The 20,144-nt window shown below is 37.9% G+C and overlaps 1 protein-coding gene across 1 annotated transcript in view; it reads left to right on the forward strand.

The window, feature by feature from the left end:
• Positions 1-20,144, forward strand: part of cebpz (CCAAT enhancer binding protein zeta) — a 25,773-nt gene that overhangs the window by 5,018 nt on the left and 611 nt on the right. The window contains exons 2-7 of the mRNA XM_048601354.1: positions 62-1,604; positions 5,701-5,932; positions 6,635-6,860; positions 10,976-11,064; positions 16,023-16,076; positions 18,024-18,126. Coding sequence (XP_048457311.1) covers positions 62-1,604; positions 5,701-5,932; positions 6,635-6,860; positions 10,976-11,064; positions 16,023-16,076; positions 18,024-18,126 — 2,247 coding nt within the window. The remainder of the gene's footprint in view (positions 1-61; positions 1,605-5,700; positions 5,933-6,634; positions 6,861-10,975; positions 11,065-16,022; positions 16,077-18,023; positions 18,127-20,144) is intronic.

Consider the following 20,144-nt stretch of genomic DNA (forward strand, 5'->3'; position numbering starts at 1 on the left):
CAGGATAATAGGACCTGATTTCAGTTAAATATTTGTGGTATTGACTCTTCTGTTAAAACAGTTTCTTTTTCTCTGCAGGCTGACTATATAATGCTGTATTCTTTAAATGACAATGAAGAATTAATTGATGGTGGAAAAAAGAATGCAATAGATGATCTGAAAGAAGGTGAATTAGAAGCCTTCATCAATAAAATAGGCATAAGCAAATATTCCAAATTTCTGCTGGAGAAAAGTGAAGAATGCATTGAAAATGAAAATGAAATAAAAAAGAAAGAAAAAGTTGACCAGAAAGAGAAGAATAAAAAACATGAAAAGGTGAGAGAGAAATTACAAGATAGAAAGGATGAACAAAAGAAATTTTCTGGAAGGAAAGAAAAGAAAAAGCTCATTCAAGATCAGGAAGTATCTCGTCCCTCTGAGTTACTAAACAGGAAAGCTAAGAAACAGGTCACCTTTGAATTTGAACCCAAATCATACTTATTGATAAAACCAGGAGGAAAGTGGTATAATATGGAGTATGCCAATGAGCACAGTTCTGAGCCACAACATGAGTCACTCATCTCACAGTATAGAAATCTAGCTAAACAGCTTTATGAGCATGAGACCAATCTTTACAGGAGTAAGAAAAATATCCAAAGAGGAGCAAATTCAACATGGATAAAAACTGTAGTCAAAACAGGCACATTAGCAGATAGAATGGCAGCTATGACACTTATGATACAAGATGCTCCAGTGCATACTCTACACTTTGTGGAAGAATTAATCAACCAAATCAAGAAGAAGGGAAGTCGGCGGCAATGTTTAATGGCTTTGACTACATTAACAGAACTACTGATCTCTGAACTACTTCCAGACAATCGAAAACTGCAAACTTTCTCCCAGCATCCCTTTAAAAATCTAGAGGAGCTTGCTAGTGGGAACAAGGATGCCCGAGACAAGCGTCTAATATTGTGGTACTTCGAACACCTGCTGAAGCATCAGTTTGCAGAGTTTGTGAAAGCCTTGGAAACTTTGGCCCATGATGCAGTTCAAGCAACAAAAGTTCGTGCCTTGGCAACAGTCCACGAGATATTGTGCAATAAGCCAGAACAAGAGAAAGCCCTGTTGATACAGTTAGTGAATAAATTAGGAGACCCGCAATATAAATTGGCCACAAAGGCCTCCTACCTTTTGGAAACTTTACTCCATAAGCATCCCAATATGAAAACTGTTGTGTGTTGTGAAGTTGAGAGACTTCTGTACAGGCCTAACATTAGTCTGAAAGCCCAGTACTATGCCATTTGCTTTCTCAACCAAATGGTCCTGAGCCATGAAGAGTGTGATCTGGCTGGGAAGCTAATATCCATTTACTTTTCATTTTTCCATGGCTATGTTAAAAAAGCAGAACTAGACTCTAAAATGCTAAGTGCCTTGCTGTCAGGTGTGAATCGAGCTTATCCTTATTCAAAGATGGATGATGAAAAGATGATGGAACAAATGGATACTTTGTACAGGATTGTACATGTTGTGAACTTCACCACAAGTGTCCAAGCACTAATGTTACTATTTCAGGTCATGGACTCTCGACAAACTGTGTCCAATCGATATTATGTAGCACTTTACAGGTAAAATTTACTTACATAAATTTTTTTTTAAAACAAACTACAACTGGAGTTACTTAAAGATTCAAATAGCGTCAGAGAAGATACGCTAGAATACAAATACGATAGCCTTAAAGTTGCAACTTTTAGAATAACGTTGTGGTATGTGGAAGAAATGTTTAAAATTATGATGTAATTGATAGACTGTTTCCAGTAATTAAAAAGCCTCCTTTTATAGAGATTTATCTTTCTCACTATTGGTTTTTTCATTCATTTAGAGACATAGGAAAAGGAATAAGCCATTTTAGACCCTCAAGCCTGTTCCACCATTCATTAAGATCAGTTTCAGTAACATAACTCCATGTACTACCTTTTACCTCCAGATCACTTGATACTTTTGGCTAACAAAAATATGTCAATCTTAGTTTTAAAATTAATATTAGCATAACCTTAATTCCTGTTTGCAGAGTTCCAAGTTTTTACTGTTAGCTAATTCCATTCCTAAAAGACCTGGCTGTCCGTTTTTTTTTATCGTGGACTCTAATTCTCGACTTACAATTAACAAAGAAACAACTCCCTATTCTCCTTAATATCTTGAAATTTATAATGTAACTCCTCAACTTTGAAATTTGAAGAAATATATCCTAATTTTGTGAGACAATTGTTCTTAAAGTCCGGGTCAGTATATCTTTTCTGACGTGGTGCCCAGGAGCGATCTCAGTATTCTGTGTGGTCTGTCCAAGGAGATATAGAAACATAACTTCAAATCCTTTCTATTCAGTTCCTCGATATCACCCTTTTATTGTTTTGTACTTGTCCATAACATTTTAATCTGTGTATTTGAACGCCCAAGTTTCTTTCTCTTTCCCCATCTTTCCACTGGGATGCATATGTTGAAGTGATATAAGAAACAGATATATAGTAGGTGTTAAAGTAGGGATGCTTCTGTGAGGCTGAGGTAAAATTAAAAAAAAAAAGATATTTTTGTATGTCCCCATCCCAGCATACTATACCTGGTTTGGAAGAGCCATTATGATCTTGGATGTAGTACTCTGTTTGCTAATTGTAACATCTTCAACTTAATGAGAATGAACTTAAAGTCAATGAGTTATGATTAATTATTTGTTTTTAACATGCATTTAAATGTTGTGTAAGTTACAAAAGGTATCTGACATACTTTGTATACAGGAATATATAAATTAAAAGAAGCTAGTTTATCAAGAAGTGAAGTAAAATTACCACATTTATAACAGAATGAATTACCAATCATAAATATGCAATCTGTTTTGTGTTAGTAGATTGCTTCCTCCGAAGCATTGGAATTGATTTTGATAATTGACCTTGGTTGAATTTAGTGTAAGAAGTGGCAATAAGGCATCATCAGGAGAGACTCAAAACCAGCAAATCCAATGTTAGTATAAATCACTAAAATAAAATGCAACAGAAAGCAAATGAATATTAAATCCCAATGTTAAAGGTATTATGGAACTAGTCTTGTGAATAATTTATGCCTGAATATGGAAATATATTGAATACTTGTCTTGAAATATCCTGGTAGTCTGAAATTCTTATATCAAGTTAAATATTTTTTGTTTGATTTCCCCATTGGCTGCTTACTTCTGTTGACTTAAGACTGTTAATTTGAGTTCCCCCAAATAAATCAAGGCTGTTATATTTCCACCAATCTTATAAAATTTTTGTGCACTAGGAGAGGGGGGCAGATTACCAATATCCATTTTACTCTTTGAATCTTAAGAGAGTTGGGTTGGCCCATGTGGAGCATTCAGCATGGACTATTTGACTCATTAGTCTGCTTCTGTGCTGTGCATTCTCTTTATTTCTATCTAACCTATGAAGATTACCTTCCATTATTCATGACGTTTATGGATTCTATTGCCATTAACTACACCACAATCCTAGTTTGCTGTTCCTCCTTCATTTTAATGTCAACTACCAATTATTCATTTTGAAAACATGAACACCCCCTGGAATTTTAAAGGCAGGACCTTTTATGTTACAACTGAGATGAAAGGAGTGCAATGTTTCTCTAGTCCCATTATTCCACAGTTCACACATTAGTAAGTTGTTTTACCTGGTTTCTGATTTGGCCAATCACATGCTTTTTGCTATATAGGTTCAATTTTTAAAAAAACGTCAACTAGGTTGCTTTTATGATAAATCAGTCATTTTGAGTTTATTAAACAAGAAACTGAAAGAAGATGCAAAACTGGTTAACACACTTAGTTTGCAAAGTGAAAATGTTTACAATTCACTTTGGGAGGATGGGAGAAGGCACTTTTGGCCAATACGTCTTAGTTCTTGAAGGCAAAATAAAGTATAAATTATGAAATATTCAACTGGCTGGTATTCTGGCACATGTAGATGGGTGTCAATAACATAAGCAGTTGTTCCTGGGATCTTGACAGAATCAGCTTCCCAGGAAATCTGAACAATCCCTATAAGCAGAAGCTGCAACCTGACAGTCATAAACTCAGGCAAGGGTCAAAAAAATGTGGAGCTGGAAAAGCACAGTAGGTCAGACAGCATCCAAGGAGCAGAAAAGTCAACGATTTGAGTTGGAAGCCTTCAAGACTGCTCCTTTCTGTCTCCAACTCGGGCAAGGGGTTTGCAGTAAACAACCAGTTACCAAAAGACATAATTTTCAAGAATGTCTGGTTTTAAAAAATTCCAGTTTGCTTTCATTGACCTCTTTGTTTAAAATCAACTATCCTTCACACTCAAGTCTGCAAGAATAATTAAATATGAAGTAACTTCACATAAAGATATAAAATTTGGTAACTGAATTATCTGAAATTGTGTGCATGGTTACTATGTAAAAGCTGCCTCCAGTTGCATAGACATTCTTTGAAAAATATATACAAAACAATTAAATGCTTTTAGCTTAGTGATTTTTGTTTCCTGGCTAAATAAGTCTTATTCATTATTTTATTACGTGTGCTGCAGTCTCTCCCTTTAAAGTCCTGGCTTATACTTTTAATTAGTTTGCCTTCTTACTGTTTGGGTGAGCAATACAATTGAGGCAGATAAGATTTATGTGTGCTGTAAGTTCATTGTCTCAGTTTCTATTCTAATTGAAGTGGTTGGCAAAAATCGAGGACAGGCATTTGCCTACTCTCCAATATAATTTTCCTGAATTGCTCTTGTTGATTGAAGTCTGATTAAGATCAGAAAAATATGCTTCAATGAATCACAGACATAAAATAACAATTTGCCCTGTTGTGGCACAAGGTCTTTCAATATCTAAGACGGAGTTTTTCAAAGTCAGGGCCAGGACCTCAAGTGGGGTTACGAGCTGACACTTTAGGATCATGAGCTCCAAGACAGCAATTTTTGCCACAGAGTCTGCCTTCCCCCTCCGCACTTCCCTATCCACCTTCAGTTTTCTCTGTTGTCATCCAGGGTTGCAGTGGCTTTCAAGCCTTGAAATAGGGTCACCAAAAGAGAGATTTAGGGTAACGTTGTTCTGAAGTATCCACTCTCAAATCAATTTATGTACTTGTCTTCAAGTTAATTTTTACTATTGTGACAGTAATGGGCTCTCTCATAAATTGGAAAACGCAGAACAAATAAATCCATTACAACTTGATGGGTTCTGTAAATTTTGTTCTGCACCTTGCTTCGATAAAGCTAGAAGTTGGCTTTGGTTCAGGACTGGTTATTTTGGAATTATGCATACTGTATGATCATGTAACACAGGCACTTTAGATCAACATGTACATGTGCTCAAAATGTAAACGGAAGTGAATAATGAAAGATTATTTACACAAGCGAATCAGTACAAAATAGTCAGACATAAAAGTATAAGATTGGAGCCTGGAATATTCTTTTTACAGTGTGGGAAAACAGTGACACCAGCTTTTGAGGCAGAAGCCATCACCGCACTGAAGAGGAAATTAGATAAACATGGAAAAATGTTAAGGAATTCAGAAAAATTATTTAGTGTAAATGGTTCCAGTATGGAGGTAGCATGATGGCCACAGAAGTGAAATGGCCACCTGTACTACTTGAGTAATTCAATATACACAAGTTAAGGGTTAATGTATTTTTACACCTGCTGTTTTTTTTTCAAAAAAGTACATAATCTGACTTTCATATGCAGGAAGCTGTTGGATCCAGGACTGGCGCAATGTTCTAAACAAGCCATGTTTTTGAATTTGCTATACAAGTCTTTGAAGTCTGACGTCGTGCTTCGTCGTGTTAAAGCATTTATAAAACGGATCTTGCAAGCCGCTTGTGGCCAAACGCCAGCATTTATATGTGGAGCTCTCTATCTCATTTCCGAGATTTTGAAACTGAAGCCAGGCATCCGAGTCCTGTTACAAGAACATGGGGTATTGCTTTCACTATTTTATCAGGCCATTGTGTCTCATGTTATTTTATTCTTTAACATAAAAGGCATTGTTTGGCACTCTTGCTATAGACTTATCCATTATTAAGTTTTGTGTGTGTCACAATGAGTTTTGTGTCAAATAGTCTCAAAGCAAGGTTTTATAAATTCTTTGCAGGTTTAAATATGAATTTAAAATGCATTAGATTTTGAGTGAAAATACATTTTTTAAAACAGTCCATTTGATTACAAATTTATCGAATAACAGGAGAATTTATGAATTCAGGCATATTGGTATATTAGGCATGGATTCAAGTAGTATTTGAAAACTATGAAGTCACTGCTGGTGTTAATTATTTGGTTTAATTCCAAAAATCTGAGGTACAAGAGTTTAGATCCTTCAACTAGGATATAAATTTATGTATTTTGAAATGATATGCACTTATAATTTAGTGGCTCACTGATACATTTTTTTTTTGAATGTCTTGAATAAAGAAGGCTAATTGAGCAAGAATCTGGATAACGCTACCTGTTCTCAACACCTCCCAGTGTGGAAGTGTAACCCCCAGCATGAACTGGCACCAACAGCCTTAGTAGTAGATTCTACAAGTGATGTAGTTGTTTCGTTAAATAAATAATTTCCTTACAATGTCAGTGATTCTAATAAATCATTGCATGTCAAATAAATGTCTTTTTTTTTGTTCAGGAATCTGATGAAGAAGAGCATTTTAAAGATATTGATAACAGTGATGAGGAACAGATATTTGAAGATCTTGATGAAAAGATGAAGAAGAAATCAGATGAAGGGGAGAAATATATTGATGTTGATGAAAGAGATGCTGCCAAAGAACAAAAAGATGTACAGAATAATATTGTAAATGGCAAAACAGAGTTAATAACATCTGGATCGTGGTTGCATCACAAAAATCAAGGTGATAAGCTATTTGGATCGGCTGGTGTGGGGCAAATACTTTTCTTTTGCAAGCTTGTTAGTCATAATTTGACAACATCTAAAACAAATGTTGAACAGTTCTGAAGAAGATCATATTGGACTCGGAATGGAAACATGGTTACAAAGCAATCAAATATTCAGGTGTATGTGACTTTTAAAAAAAGACCGGCAACTAGAAAATTGTGGAGGGGTGGCTTTGTTAGTATGAGTTGGCTTCACTGTTTATTTCAAGTAATCAAGCAATCGCACAAGACATCCGAAGCCATCTCCCTTGTGTTCCTGATTTGTAGTGTGATGTGTTTGTCCCACTACAGTTAGCATGCATGTGCAGCAAGTAATCAAATAGGCAAATTGAATTTTGGGTTTTATTGCTAGCAGATTGAACTTTAAAAATAGACAAGTCTTATTGATTCTGTACCCAGTGTTGGTAAGACTGTAACTGGAGTAACCATGTACTGTTTTGGTCATCGTATTAAGAAAGGATGTATTGATGTTGAAGGCAGCTCAAAAGAAATTAGGCCTTCATCTGTTAGAGTTTAGAAGAATGAGGGCCAATCTTAATGAAACAATTAAGATTCTGAGGGGACTTGACGTGTGGACGTTCAGAAAATGGTTCCATGATGGGGGAATCTTGAACCAGGTATCAGAGTTAGAGAATAAAGGAACACTCATTTAAAACTGAGATGTAAAGTAATTTCTTCTTTCTGAGAGTAGTGAATATCTTTCTACATTAGAGAGATGCAGAGGCTCAATCACTTAATGTGTTTGGGGAAGAAGGGGGTAGATTTGTGCTATATTGAAGAGTTTAGTGTGCTGGTACTAAAGGTGGGGGGAGGGGGTTGGGATTAAGACCTGAGGCAGCTTGTTGAATCGTGGAGCCAACTTGAAGGAACAAATGGCCTACCCCTGCTCCTATTTCTTGCACTATATTCTTATTAGTGGACTTGGAAATGAGTTTAGCAGAAAAGACAGTGGTTGAACAATGGCAGTCATTGAATATATTCTTGGCTCATGGAAAAAATATATCCAGTAAAAAAAAAAAAGCTTCTAGGAAGGGGATAAACTGACCATGGTTAAGCAATGTGGGATCATGTTCAATATGACCAAGATCGGTGAGTAGCGAAACTAGCCTCTTTAATGAGCGTCTGCAGTAGCACAGTTCGAGGCGACGATGGAGTCTGAAGTACAGTTTTATAGTAGCCTCTTTGATACGCAGTTTTTACATACATTAAAATTTTAGCAGTATGGTGTCACATAGTTGTATCTATTGTACACAAGTTTGTGTGACATCTGTCCTGGGGAAACAGGAGATAGTTTAACCACTTGCTAAATGCTGGATGTTACTCCTGATGGGATTAGAATGTCTGTCCAGCCTGAGCTTGCATAATTAAGAGGTGTTAGTCCTTTTGTTTTTAAAGTTAGTAATGTTAGTAGAAATACTAGACCTACATGATCTAAATAAGTGAGAAATTATACGTATACTTAAAAAAAAGTGTAGAGGATATTAAACTGATATCCCGCAGCTGGGTCGTGAGATTTCATTTACTATTGCCGATATTAACAGTTCCTATCCATCCATTCATGCAGTTTCATAGAAGTGCTGTTTTGATAGTAAGTTCCTTAAAGGGGGTAGTGGCCCTATTTAATATGTATTTAAAAAGTATAACTCCGTACATTAGTACAAGATAGTAGTCCGAAATGACTGTTAGAAATGGGAATTGCAGAGTTATAGAAATAGGTAGCGTATAAGGAAATTTCAAAGAGATAAAAATCAGCAGACTGTAGGGACATGCTGGTGGAGGTCCTGCAGCCTGTTCAGGTCCCAAGAGATGGTTACTAAGGGCTAATTAATATTATAATCTCTCCATCGTTTCAAGCGAGTTATGGAGACGTGATGGCATGGATGGCATTGATGTGAGTAGGTTACAGTATTAACACTTATTCAGGGGTAGCCTTTGATACAGAAATAGGTCTAAACACTGCTTGCAGCATGCAGCCGATAAGAATTGAAAGATGTAAAGAAACAGTAATAGGTTGGCAGCCTAGGAAGGGATGCTTAATTTAGTTTATCTTGTAAGAGTAAAATGCACTACGAAAATTTGGTTTTACGAATGAATGAATGGAAATGCAGTATCATAAACATAGAGTGCTTGTGAGTGAGTTAGTCAGGAGAATTGTAATACGATATCTACAGCAAGAAAGTTAAGGAAAGTATCACATTGTATGTTTTGTTTTACTTTTGATGCGACAAAGATTAATGATGAACTACAGTTGGAAAGTTTTAAAAACCTAACAAAAGAAATGAAGAATAATAAATCCATGAGGATAAAGTATCAAGTACTTTCAAAATGGCCAGTGAAAGAGAAAGGCCAGATTGAGCATAGTACCTTACAGAACAATTGGGGTAGTAATAATGGGGAACCAGGAAATGCCAGCAGAGTTGAATAAATACTTTACATCAGTTTTCACTGTTTAGATGTAAATAACATTCCAAAGTTATTAAATTAGGAGGCAAAAGGTGGGCAGGACATAGAGAAAAAGTACAAAGGAAGCTAAGGTGTCTAAAGGATGTCAATTCCCTTGGACCTGATGAGTTCTATCCTAGGATACTGAAGGAAGTAGCTACACAGGTGTACTGGTGGTACTGGTAGTAACCTTCCGAACATCGTCAGATTCTGGATAAGTGCCAGCGGATTGGAAAATTGCTGATTGTGGCACCCTTATATAAAAGTGGGTAATAGTGGGGGTAGTTAGACAGTTAGCCTATGTTTCAAAGGGAATGGAGTATTAAAATAGGGAGGGCTTGCTAAAATTATGCAAAGCATGAGTCACATCATACCAGGACTGCTGTGAACAGTTTTGTACCCCTTACTGAAGGGAAGACGTACTAGTGCACACTGAGTCAGTCCAGGCAAGATTCTCTAAGTTGATTTCTGGAATGGAGGGATTGTTTCATGAGGAAACATTGGTCTTTACTAACTGGAGTTTTAGAAAAATGAGGGGCGACCTTAATGAAATATATAAGATTCTCCAGAGATTTGATAGCATAGATGCATTGTTTTCACCCTGTGCGGGAGTCTAGGACCAGAGAGCATAACCTCAGAATTAGAAGTCACCCATTTTAGACAGCAATGAGGAGAATTTCTTTTTCTTTTCTCCTGAAGGTAATTAACTTGTGGAATTCTTTACCACTGAGGAATGTCAAGGCTGGGTTATTAAATACATTCAAGGCTGAGATAGACATTCCTAAACAGTAAGGGATTTATAATAATAGGGGGCATGCACTTAAGGTGAGTGGGGGAATGTTCAAAGGAGATGAGAGGGAAAGTTTTTTTTACACAGGTAGGAGTCTGGAACACACTGCCAGGGGTGGTGGTGGAGGCAGATACCATAGGGGTGTTTAAGGGACTTTTGGATAAGCACATGAATGGAGGGATATGGACCAAGGGCAGGCAGAGGGATTAATTTAATTTGGCATCATGTTCAGCGCAACATTGTGAGCTGACGGGCCTGTTTCCATGTTGTGTTGTACTGTTCTATGTTCTAAGGGAATCGCAGGTTATGGGGAAAAGGCAGGAAAGTGGAGTTGAGGGTTATCAGATCACCTTTGACCTCATTGAATGGCTTGGCAGATACAATCGGCTGAATGACCACCTCTGCTCCTATTGAACTTTTTGTTTCTCTTCATAGGTGCAGCATGAGTTGCTGAGTTGCTCTAAGACTTTGTTTTTATTTCAGATCTCTAGTATTCCCATTATTTTGTCTCTTATTAAGAAGAAATCTTTCCGTTCTGGCCAAACTACTCTTCCTCAACTTCTATCTCTGTGTCCTCTGCCTTCTTGGCATGGCCTAATCAAGCAGAGGTTTAAACAATGAGTTAGATAGTTATAGCATAATTTCCATGCTCTTGTACTGAGTGCCTTTAATTATAAATCCTAAAATATTACATACAGAACTTGATGTCTAAATTTTGATGCAATGTTCCTTTTTAAGAAAGAAAACTGTCTGTATGAGTGGAGAATATATGCTTTGTTGACAGTAATTACTATTATGTAAAATGTTGCTAGCATTATCAAGCACTGCCCTTTGTTTTAGGTGGTAAGTGTCTGGGAAACTATGACCCATTTCATAGAAATCCCCTCTCTTGTGGAGCAGACCGCATTGGCCTCTGGGAATTGAAGAAGGTAAAATACATCTTTACTAAGTAAATATTATATATTATGTGCACAGTGGCAGTGCCTTTTTTTTTTAAAAAAAAAAGGCACTTTTAAGCTTAAGAGTACTTGATTTATGTCTAATGAAAAAAGATTGTAGTTGCATCAGTTGTGTTAGTCAACAACAAAGTATAAGTTAAAATTTCAAATCACCTTTAGTTACGAAATTGAGTCATGTGGACAGTATTTTCTTGTATGTCTGCCTGGTAATTTTGTGGTGGCAGGGTGGGGTGGGCAACAATCTGTCATGCTATACATTTAATTAAACAATGTTATGTTTTATGATGAAGTCCCACATGTATACTTCACATGAGGATAATTACGATATGAATTATTATTTAGAAATTAGGATTCTTTCAGATTTGGAATGAGGTTTGATTTGTCCCATGGGTAAGATCTTCACGTAGTTTTATATATTCCTGTAGTGTAGGCGAAGATTTTTGATAAACCAGAAGATTAGGAAAGTTTTAAAGACCAACAAAAGACAATTTTAAAAAAAAGGGAGAAAATAAACTTTGAGGGTCAACTTGCAAATAATATCAGATTAGATTAAATTACTTATTTATTGTCACATATATCTAGAAAGATAAAGTGAGAAGTGCTGTCACCAAAATAAAGCATCATTTGAGTTACATCTTCCTTGCAAGGCCCACCGAGTCCACGATTGAGGCTCCTGAAGCCAGGAATCCCTGCTCCAGGCACTGCCGCTGCCACAGCTGAAATCTCACCAAGTCCATGCTGTGGGCCTACCGAAGCCAAGAAACGTCTTCCGGGCACCGCCACTGCTGCAGCCAATGGTCCATCGAGCACCATTAGAGCCGACTAGCCCCCGAATTCCAGGCCTACCCAAGTCAGGAGTCCTCGGGCCACTGCTGACAACCCTCCAACACCGCTGCAGCTTCCCCACAATGTCAGAACATGAAGAAATGAGAAAGAAAAAGATGGAAAAGATGGACAGCAAGAGCTTCTTTAACTATATAAAAGGAAAAGAAAAGCCAAAGTGCATACAGGCCCCTTAGAGGATGAGTCTAGGGAAACATTAATGGGGGACTAGAAATAGGCAGAGGAGTTGAATAATACTTTGGATCAGCCTTCACCATAGAAGACACTAATAGCATTCAAAAATATGATACATTCAAGGGGAAAAAGATAGGCAATAACCACAGTTATCAGTAAAAGAAGAAGAAACAAATGGGCAAAAAGTCTGATTAAGTTGCTGGACCTAATGAAATGCATCTTTGTATACGAGAAGAGGTAGCTTCAGAGATTGTGGATGCACTGGTAGTAGTCTTCCAAGAATCTTTTCCAGAATTTAAAGTCCCAGAGGATTGGAAAACCACTTTTATTTAGAAAAGGAAGGAGATAAAGAACAGGTAACTTTAAGGCAGTTATCTTAATGTCTGTCATTGGGAAAAGCTGGAGTCTAATGTGAAGGATGTAATAGAGGAACATTCAGAGGTACATAATATGCTTAAGTAGAGCCAGCATGGTTTTATGGAGGGAAAGTCATGCCTGAAAATTTTACTACAATTTTTTGTGGAAGTAACAAGCAGGATTGATTTTCAGGAAGCAGTGGATGTAATCCAATTGGATTTTCAGAAAGTGTTTGATAAGGTACACATATTAGGCTACATAATAAGATGAGAACCCATGATGATGCATGTATATATCATGGATAGTTGATTGGCTACAATAAAAGACAAAGACCTGGGTTTGGGAGGGCATTTCAGGATCTAACCTGTAACTGATGATGTGCTGCAGGGATCGGTGTTGCAATTATTTACAATAAATATTCATGACTTGGATGAGAAAAGCAAATGTACTGTTGCCAAGTGTTTAGATGATGCAAAAATAGGTGGGAAGCTAAATGGTGAGGATGACACAAAGTCTGCAGAGTGATATGGACAAACATTAAAAACTTGGCAGATGAAATGTGAGGTTTTGCACTTCAGTAGGAAGAATAGATGAGCTGAATATTATTTAAATGGAGAAAATCTGCAGCTAGCTATGACACGGGGGTTTGGAAGTCCTTGATCATGAATCTCAAAATACTACCACTCAAGTTCAGCAGGTAATAATGAAGGCATATGGAGTATTGGCCTTCATTTCAACAGGAATGGAGTACAAAAGTAGGAACGTTTTGCTAAAACTATACAAGTCATTAGTCAGATCATAGCTGGAATATTGTGAACAGCTTTGGGCCCCTTACCTAAGGAAATATATACTGGCGTTGGAGATAGCTTAGCTTAGTGAATCTTCTCTGGCCGGACACCCCAGGTATGGAGGGCTTTTCTTATTGAAACATTGAAAATAGGTGCAGGAGGAGGCCATTGGGCCCTTTTTGAGCCTGCACCACTATTCAATACGATCATGGCTAATCATGCAATCTTAGTATCCCATTCCCACCCTCTCCCCATACCCCTAAATCCCTTTAGCCACAAGGGTCATGTCCAGCTCCCTCTTGAATGTATCTAATGAACTGGCCCCAACAGCTTCCTGTGGGAGAGAATTCCAAAGTTTCACAACTCTGAGTGAAGAAATTCTTCCTCATCTCAGTCCTGAATGGCTGACCCATTATTCTTAGAGTGTGACCCATTGTTCTGGGCTTCCCCAACATCAGGAAATTCTTCCTGCATCTAGCCTGTCCAGTTCCATCACGATTTTATGTTTCTGAGATCCCCCCCCCCTCATTCTTCTAAATTCCAGTGCATACAAGCTCAGTCAATCCAGTCTTTCCTCATATGTGAGTTCTGCCATCCCAGGAATCTGCCTGGTGAACTTTTGCTGGACTCCCTCAATAACAAGAATGTCCTTCCCTGGACTAGGAGACCAAAACTGCACACAATACTCAAGGTGTGGCCTCACCAAAAGCCCTGTGTAACTGCAGCAAGATATCGTTACACTGATACTCCAATCCTCTTGCTATGAAGGAGAGCATACCATTAGCTTTTCTCACTGCCTGCTGCATCTGCATGCCAACCTTCAGCAACTGTTCCACCATGACACCCAAATCTTGTTGCACCTCACCTTTTCCTAAACTGCTACCATTCAGATGATAATCTGCCTTCATGTTTTTTTTTTGTGACCAAAATGTATAACCTCACATTTATACACATTATATTGCATTTGCCAAGTATTTGCCCACTCAGCTAGTCTGTCCAAGTCACCCTGCAGCCTCTTAGAATCCTCCTCACAGTATGCATTGCCACTCAGCTTGGTGTCATCTGCAAATTTGGAGATATAGCATTCAATTCCTTCGTCCAAATCAATAGTGTATATTGTGAACAGCCGAGGTCCCAGCACTGAACCCTGTGACACCCCACTTGTCATTCCTGCCACTCTTTAAAAAGAACCAGTTTATTTCAACTCTCTGCTTCCTGCTTGCCAATCAGTTCTCTGTCCATGTCAATACATTCCCTCTGATACCATGAGCTTTAATTTTCCTTACTAATCTCTTGTGGAACCTTGGCAAAAGCCTTTTGAAAGCCCAGACACACAACATCTGCTGATGCGCCATTGTCTACTGGGAGGTCATACCCTTTAAATTCTAGAAGATTTGTCAAGCATAATTTCCCTTTAGTGAATCCATGCTGACCAGGACTGATTCTGTCACTGCTTTCCAAATACTCAATTATTACATCCTTAATCATTTGACTCCAGCATTTTCCCCACCACCGATGTCAGGTTAACTGGCCTATACATCACCATTTTCTCTCTCCCTCCTTTTTTAAAGAGTGGAGTTACATTAGCTACCCTCCAGGCCAGAGTCTACAGAATGCTGGAAAATGATCACTAAAGCATCCGCTATTTCTCAGGACACTTCTTTAAGTACTCTGGGATGCAGAGCATCAGGCCCTGGGAATTGTGTGGGTTTTAATCCCATCAACTCCCCCAATACCGTGTCCTCACTAATAAGGATTTCTTTCAGTTCCTCCTTCATGCTTGACCGTCTGTCCTCTGACATTTCCTGAAGATTATTTGTGTCCTCCGTAGTGAAGACAGATCCAAAGTATTTGTTTAACCGATCTGCCATCTCTTTGTTGGCCATTATCAATTCAATTGATTATAACTGCAAGAGACCTACATTTGTCTTCAACAGTCTTTTTCTCTTCACATATATAGAAGCTTTTGCAGTCAGTTTTTATGTTCTTCTGCTCAATTTTAAATTTCTCCCAGTCCTTGGGTTTGCTGCTTTTTCTGGCCAATTTATGTGCCTCCTTTTTGGCTTTAAGATAGTACCTGATTTCCCTTGTTAACCATGTTTGAGCCACCTTCCCTGTTTTACTGTTATGCCAGACGGGGATATACGATTGTTGAAGTTCATCCATGTGTTCTTTAAATATCTGCAATGCCTATCCACTCAATCCTTTGAGTACTCATGGCCAGCTTGTCCTAGCCAATGCATGCCTCCTACCATCAAAGTTAGCTTTCTTAAAGTTCAGGACCCTTCTTTCAGATTTATTTGTGTCACTCTCCAAGTTAATGAAGAAATCTACCATATCATGGACACTCTTTCCCAAAGGATCTCGACCACAATATTGCTAATTAATCCTCTGTCATTACACAATACCCAGTCTAGGATAGATCAAGGAAATCATCCCTCATACATTCCAGGAAGTCGTCCTCCATCGCATTGCTACCAGTTTGGTTAGTCCAATCAATATGTAGATTGAAGTTTGAAGAGTTTGTGTAGATTGGACCAGTACTTGTTGGAATTTAGAATGAGAGATGACTATTGAAACATACAAGCATCTTGAAGGAATTGACAGGTTAGATGCAGAAAGTTTGTTTCCCTTTGTGGGAATTTTAAATGTGTTTTATTTAAAATTGTGAAAGCTGATTCTAAATGTGCATGAACAGCAAAATGTCTTCTAGATCTGTGTAAAGTTCTTCCCAACATTTTATTTTCCTTTGGTGCTACTTCACAGCTAAGTGAACATTTCCACCCATCTGTGACACTCTTTGCAACAACTATCCTGCAGGTAAGATAGATAAATATCTTGTGAAGTTTGTGCTTTTCTCTAACAACAGAAATTGCTATAAAAGCTCAGCAAGTCTGGCAGCATCTGTGGAGAGAAATCAGAGTTAACATCAGTTAACTCTAACGTTTTGGATTGAGTGACCCTTCCTCCTCTGACGTTAACTCTGATTTCTCTCCACAGATGCAGCCAGACCTGCTGAGCTTTTACAGCAATTTCTTTTTTTGTTCCTGATTTACAGCACCTGCAGTTTTTTTTTCAGTTTTTACTTTTGTGTTTTTCCCTGTTTCTTTCTCCAACTTTCTGTCAACAAATTTGTTCTTGAGTTATTTAGTTTTAAATTAAGAATTGTATTGCAAAATGACACTTGAGCTGATTTGTCACAACAATATTTCTTCTCCACTTCACAAGGTTTGTATGGATATTGGCAAGTTTATTATATCCTGCAGGTCATCATCCTGTCGTCAAGTTCAATTGGTTTAAGGATTTAATGTGTCCTGGTCGACCCAAAAACACCACTAGCAATTGTAACAAAAACAAAGTTGCTGGAAAGGCTCAGCAGGTCTGGCAGCATCTGTGAAGGAAAAAACCGAGTTAACATTTCGGGTCCGGTGACCCTTCCTCAGAACTTTTGGTGGCTGGGAAAACTTCAGCTTATATGCAGAAAATAGGGAGGTGAGTGGAATAGGAAGTAAACGGTAGGATAGAGCCTTGAGAGAGAGAGAAGGACAGTTGAACAGACAAAAGAGTTGATAATGATCAGGCTGGGAGGGTGAATAGTTATTAATGGGGCTTATTAGTGACTAACAAATGCCATCTGATCCATTTCTGCCACCTCCAGCAAGATGCCACCACCAGACACCTATTCCCCTCTCCCTTGTCCGTCTTCTGCAGGAAACTTTTCTCTCCCCCACCCCCCCCTCCCCAACAGCCCTATGGCACCTTCCCCTGTAACCAGTGACGTTGCAACACCTGCCCATTTACCTCCTCCCTCCCCACTATCCAAAGGCTTAAGCATACCTTCCAAGTGAAGTAACACTTCACCTGCATTCGCTGCTGACAATGTGGTCTCCTCTACATTGGAAAAACGAAGTGTAAGACTGGGTGACCACTTCGCAGAACATCTACGTTCAGCTCGCAAAAGAGACTCTGAACTACCTGTTGCCTGCCACTTTAACACACCACCCTGTTCCCTGGCCAACATCTCTGTCTCTGGCTTGCTGCAGTGTTCCAGCGAAGCTCAATGCAAGCTGAAAGAACAACACCTCATTTTCTGCTTGGGGACCCTGCAGCCGTCCAGACTCGATATCGAGTTCAATAATTTTAGGGCCGAAACTCTCCCATGTCCCAGCCCCTCCCTACCCCACACACCAGGCCTTGTGTAATGGCAGGCTATGTGATAACACCACCTGTTGTTAGTCACTAATAGTCCCCATGAACAACTATTCACCCTCCCAGCCTGATCGTCATCAACTCCTTTGTCTGTCCAACTGTCCTTCTCTCTCAAGGCTCTATCCTATTGTTTACTCCCAACCCCACCCACCTCCCTATTTTCTGCATATAAACTGCCATTTTCCCAGCCACCATCAGTTCTGAGGAAGGGTCACTGGACCCGAAACGTTAACTTTGTTTTCCTTCACAGGTGCTGCCAGACCTGCTGAGCTTTTCCGGCAACTTTGTTTTTGTCCCTGATTTACAGCATCCGCAGTTCTTTCGGGGTTTTTTTTTAAACTAGCAGTTGTAACTTCTCCATTTTTCCTCTCCCACAGATTTGTATAGAAGTTTATTAGGTCTGATCTTCCTTAAACTTCTTTGTAAATTATACTTTATCAGGTGTCAGTTTTATCATTAAAACAAGTTTTAGGAACTAAAAATTTCATTGGATTTATAAAAATGGTATCTGTTGTGAGTTGGTAAAATTAAACTTTTTGCCTGTGTGACTTCTGCTAGGGTGACCACATCCAGTATTCCGGAGACCCTCTACAAGACTTTACATTAATGAGATTTCTTGATCGTTTTGTGTACAGAAACCCCAAACAACATAAAGGCAAAGGTAGGCTCTATCTCTGTTATTGTTTACAAAAAAAACCTAGTGTTTCATATCTCATTGCTAAATTTATACATCTCCCATGTTATTCTATAAGTATTTTCTGAAACAAAAATCCCTCAAATGTGTCATTTTATAATTGTGGTGTATAATGCAATGTTCAATCAACATCTGGGATGAAAGCTGCAATTGGTAAAAAGACCTAAAATAAGCTCCATGTCAAAATCAAATTAAATAACAAACATCAAAAAATTGAGTACTCTTGTGCCAATTTGAATGTATAGCAATAATAATGGATACGTGCATTTCCTTTCAATGGTGGCACATTTCTTCTGTTTTGTTACACTTAAATATAGACAAATGGATTCTATTTTTTTGTTGAGGCTAGTTGGTTCCTGCAAATTTTGTGACAGTAAACTTTACAAAATAGAAACAAGCCAGTTATTTTAGATCATACAAAAAAATCCATAAGACAAAATACATATAAGACAGCTATCAGTATTTGTACTATATAATTTTTAAAATCCATTTATCCTACAGTTCTGATTAGAACTCTAACTGAAACTGATTGGATTTAATCCACAGTCTTAACAATGTAGAAAGTCATTCACAGAGTGTCAAATATGTTGCAGCTTTAAAAGATTGTGGACTGAACAAGAATGAAACTCTGGTCCATTTGAACCTATATTTGACGTTTCAATGTAAAACAATCCATCACTCATGATTTCATAAAACAGAACATCATGTCTTTGTATTGTTTGATTTGGGGTAAGATCAAAAAATGATGCCAATATTCAGTTAAACAGAGGCACTTACTAAACCAAGACATACAATGGTTCATCATTAAGGTTATGGCTCCCAGCTCTGCAAAGACTATGATAGTAATTAACATAGAGGAACCAACAACATGTTTTTGGTCTGTAATTTATTTGAGAAAGTTGGGCTTACTGTATATTGGCAGGAAAATCATGATGTAGGTTAAGATTAAGGAGTACTAATTTGTTGATTCAAAAAAAGACCCTTAACTCCCCTCATCATGAATGTTGCGCAACATTAGGATAGTTTTTCATTTTTGTATAATCAGATGAACATGAGACTTTTTGTTTAATTTATAAGTGAAGAATATACGAGCACTAAAGATGATGCATAGTGATTAGGCCACTACCTGCAGCTTTTGAGACTTAAGTCCTAAAGTGTGACGATTGCTATAATGCTTTTGACTGTATTTTCTAAAGCAAAACATACACTCTTGGACTTGAATCTAATTGTGTCCACTGTGGTGTAGTTGGTAGCACATTTTTTTTCTGGATCACAAGGTTCTGGGTTCAAGTCATACTTCAAGACCTGTGCAAGAAAGGAAAAAATCAGGATTGACACTAGCATGCAGTACTGAGGGAGCATAGCAGTATTGAAGGTGCCATCTTTTGAATGAAACATCGAGCTTGAGGCCGCATCTGTCTGCTCAGCTGCATGTGAAAGATTGCATGGCACTATTTTGAAGAAGATCAGGGGGGTTATTTTTGGCATCCTGGCTAATATTTATCCCTCAAGTTACAGACAAAAAAAATTAAGATTTTGTGGTCATTATCACGTTTTGAGAGAGTTTGCCATGTCTACAATGATGACACTTCAAAAGTAATTTGTTGCTTGTAAAGTGTTTTGATTCATTCAGTGGTGTGAAAAGCGGTATGTAAATATTATTCTTTTGTATGAAACCAATTTTTTGTTTTTCTTTTGTAATATGGACATTAAAATTGAGTTCAGCTGCTAAGATAAAGACCAGTATACCCAAATGGGACTATTTCCTATATGTTTCTCTTCAGGTCCCTTAGAAGTCAATTCCAGTTACTCTTGCTGAGAAGTGGCACAAACGTGACTTGTCTAATAGCCACAGTCTGTGTAATTACAATTCAATAAAAGAAAATTGGATAGAAATATGTCCAATTACTGATTTTAAGTGTGTGTCTGTGGCTGAGTATGGATAAAATTATTATTGACATTATACAATATATAAAATAATTACG

This window comes from Rhincodon typus, chromosome 9, assembly GCF_021869965.1.
Source record: "Rhincodon typus isolate 14 chromosome 9, sRhiTyp1.1, whole genome shotgun sequence".
Lineage (NCBI taxonomy): Eukaryota > Metazoa > Chordata > Chondrichthyes > Orectolobiformes > Rhincodontidae > Rhincodon > Rhincodon typus.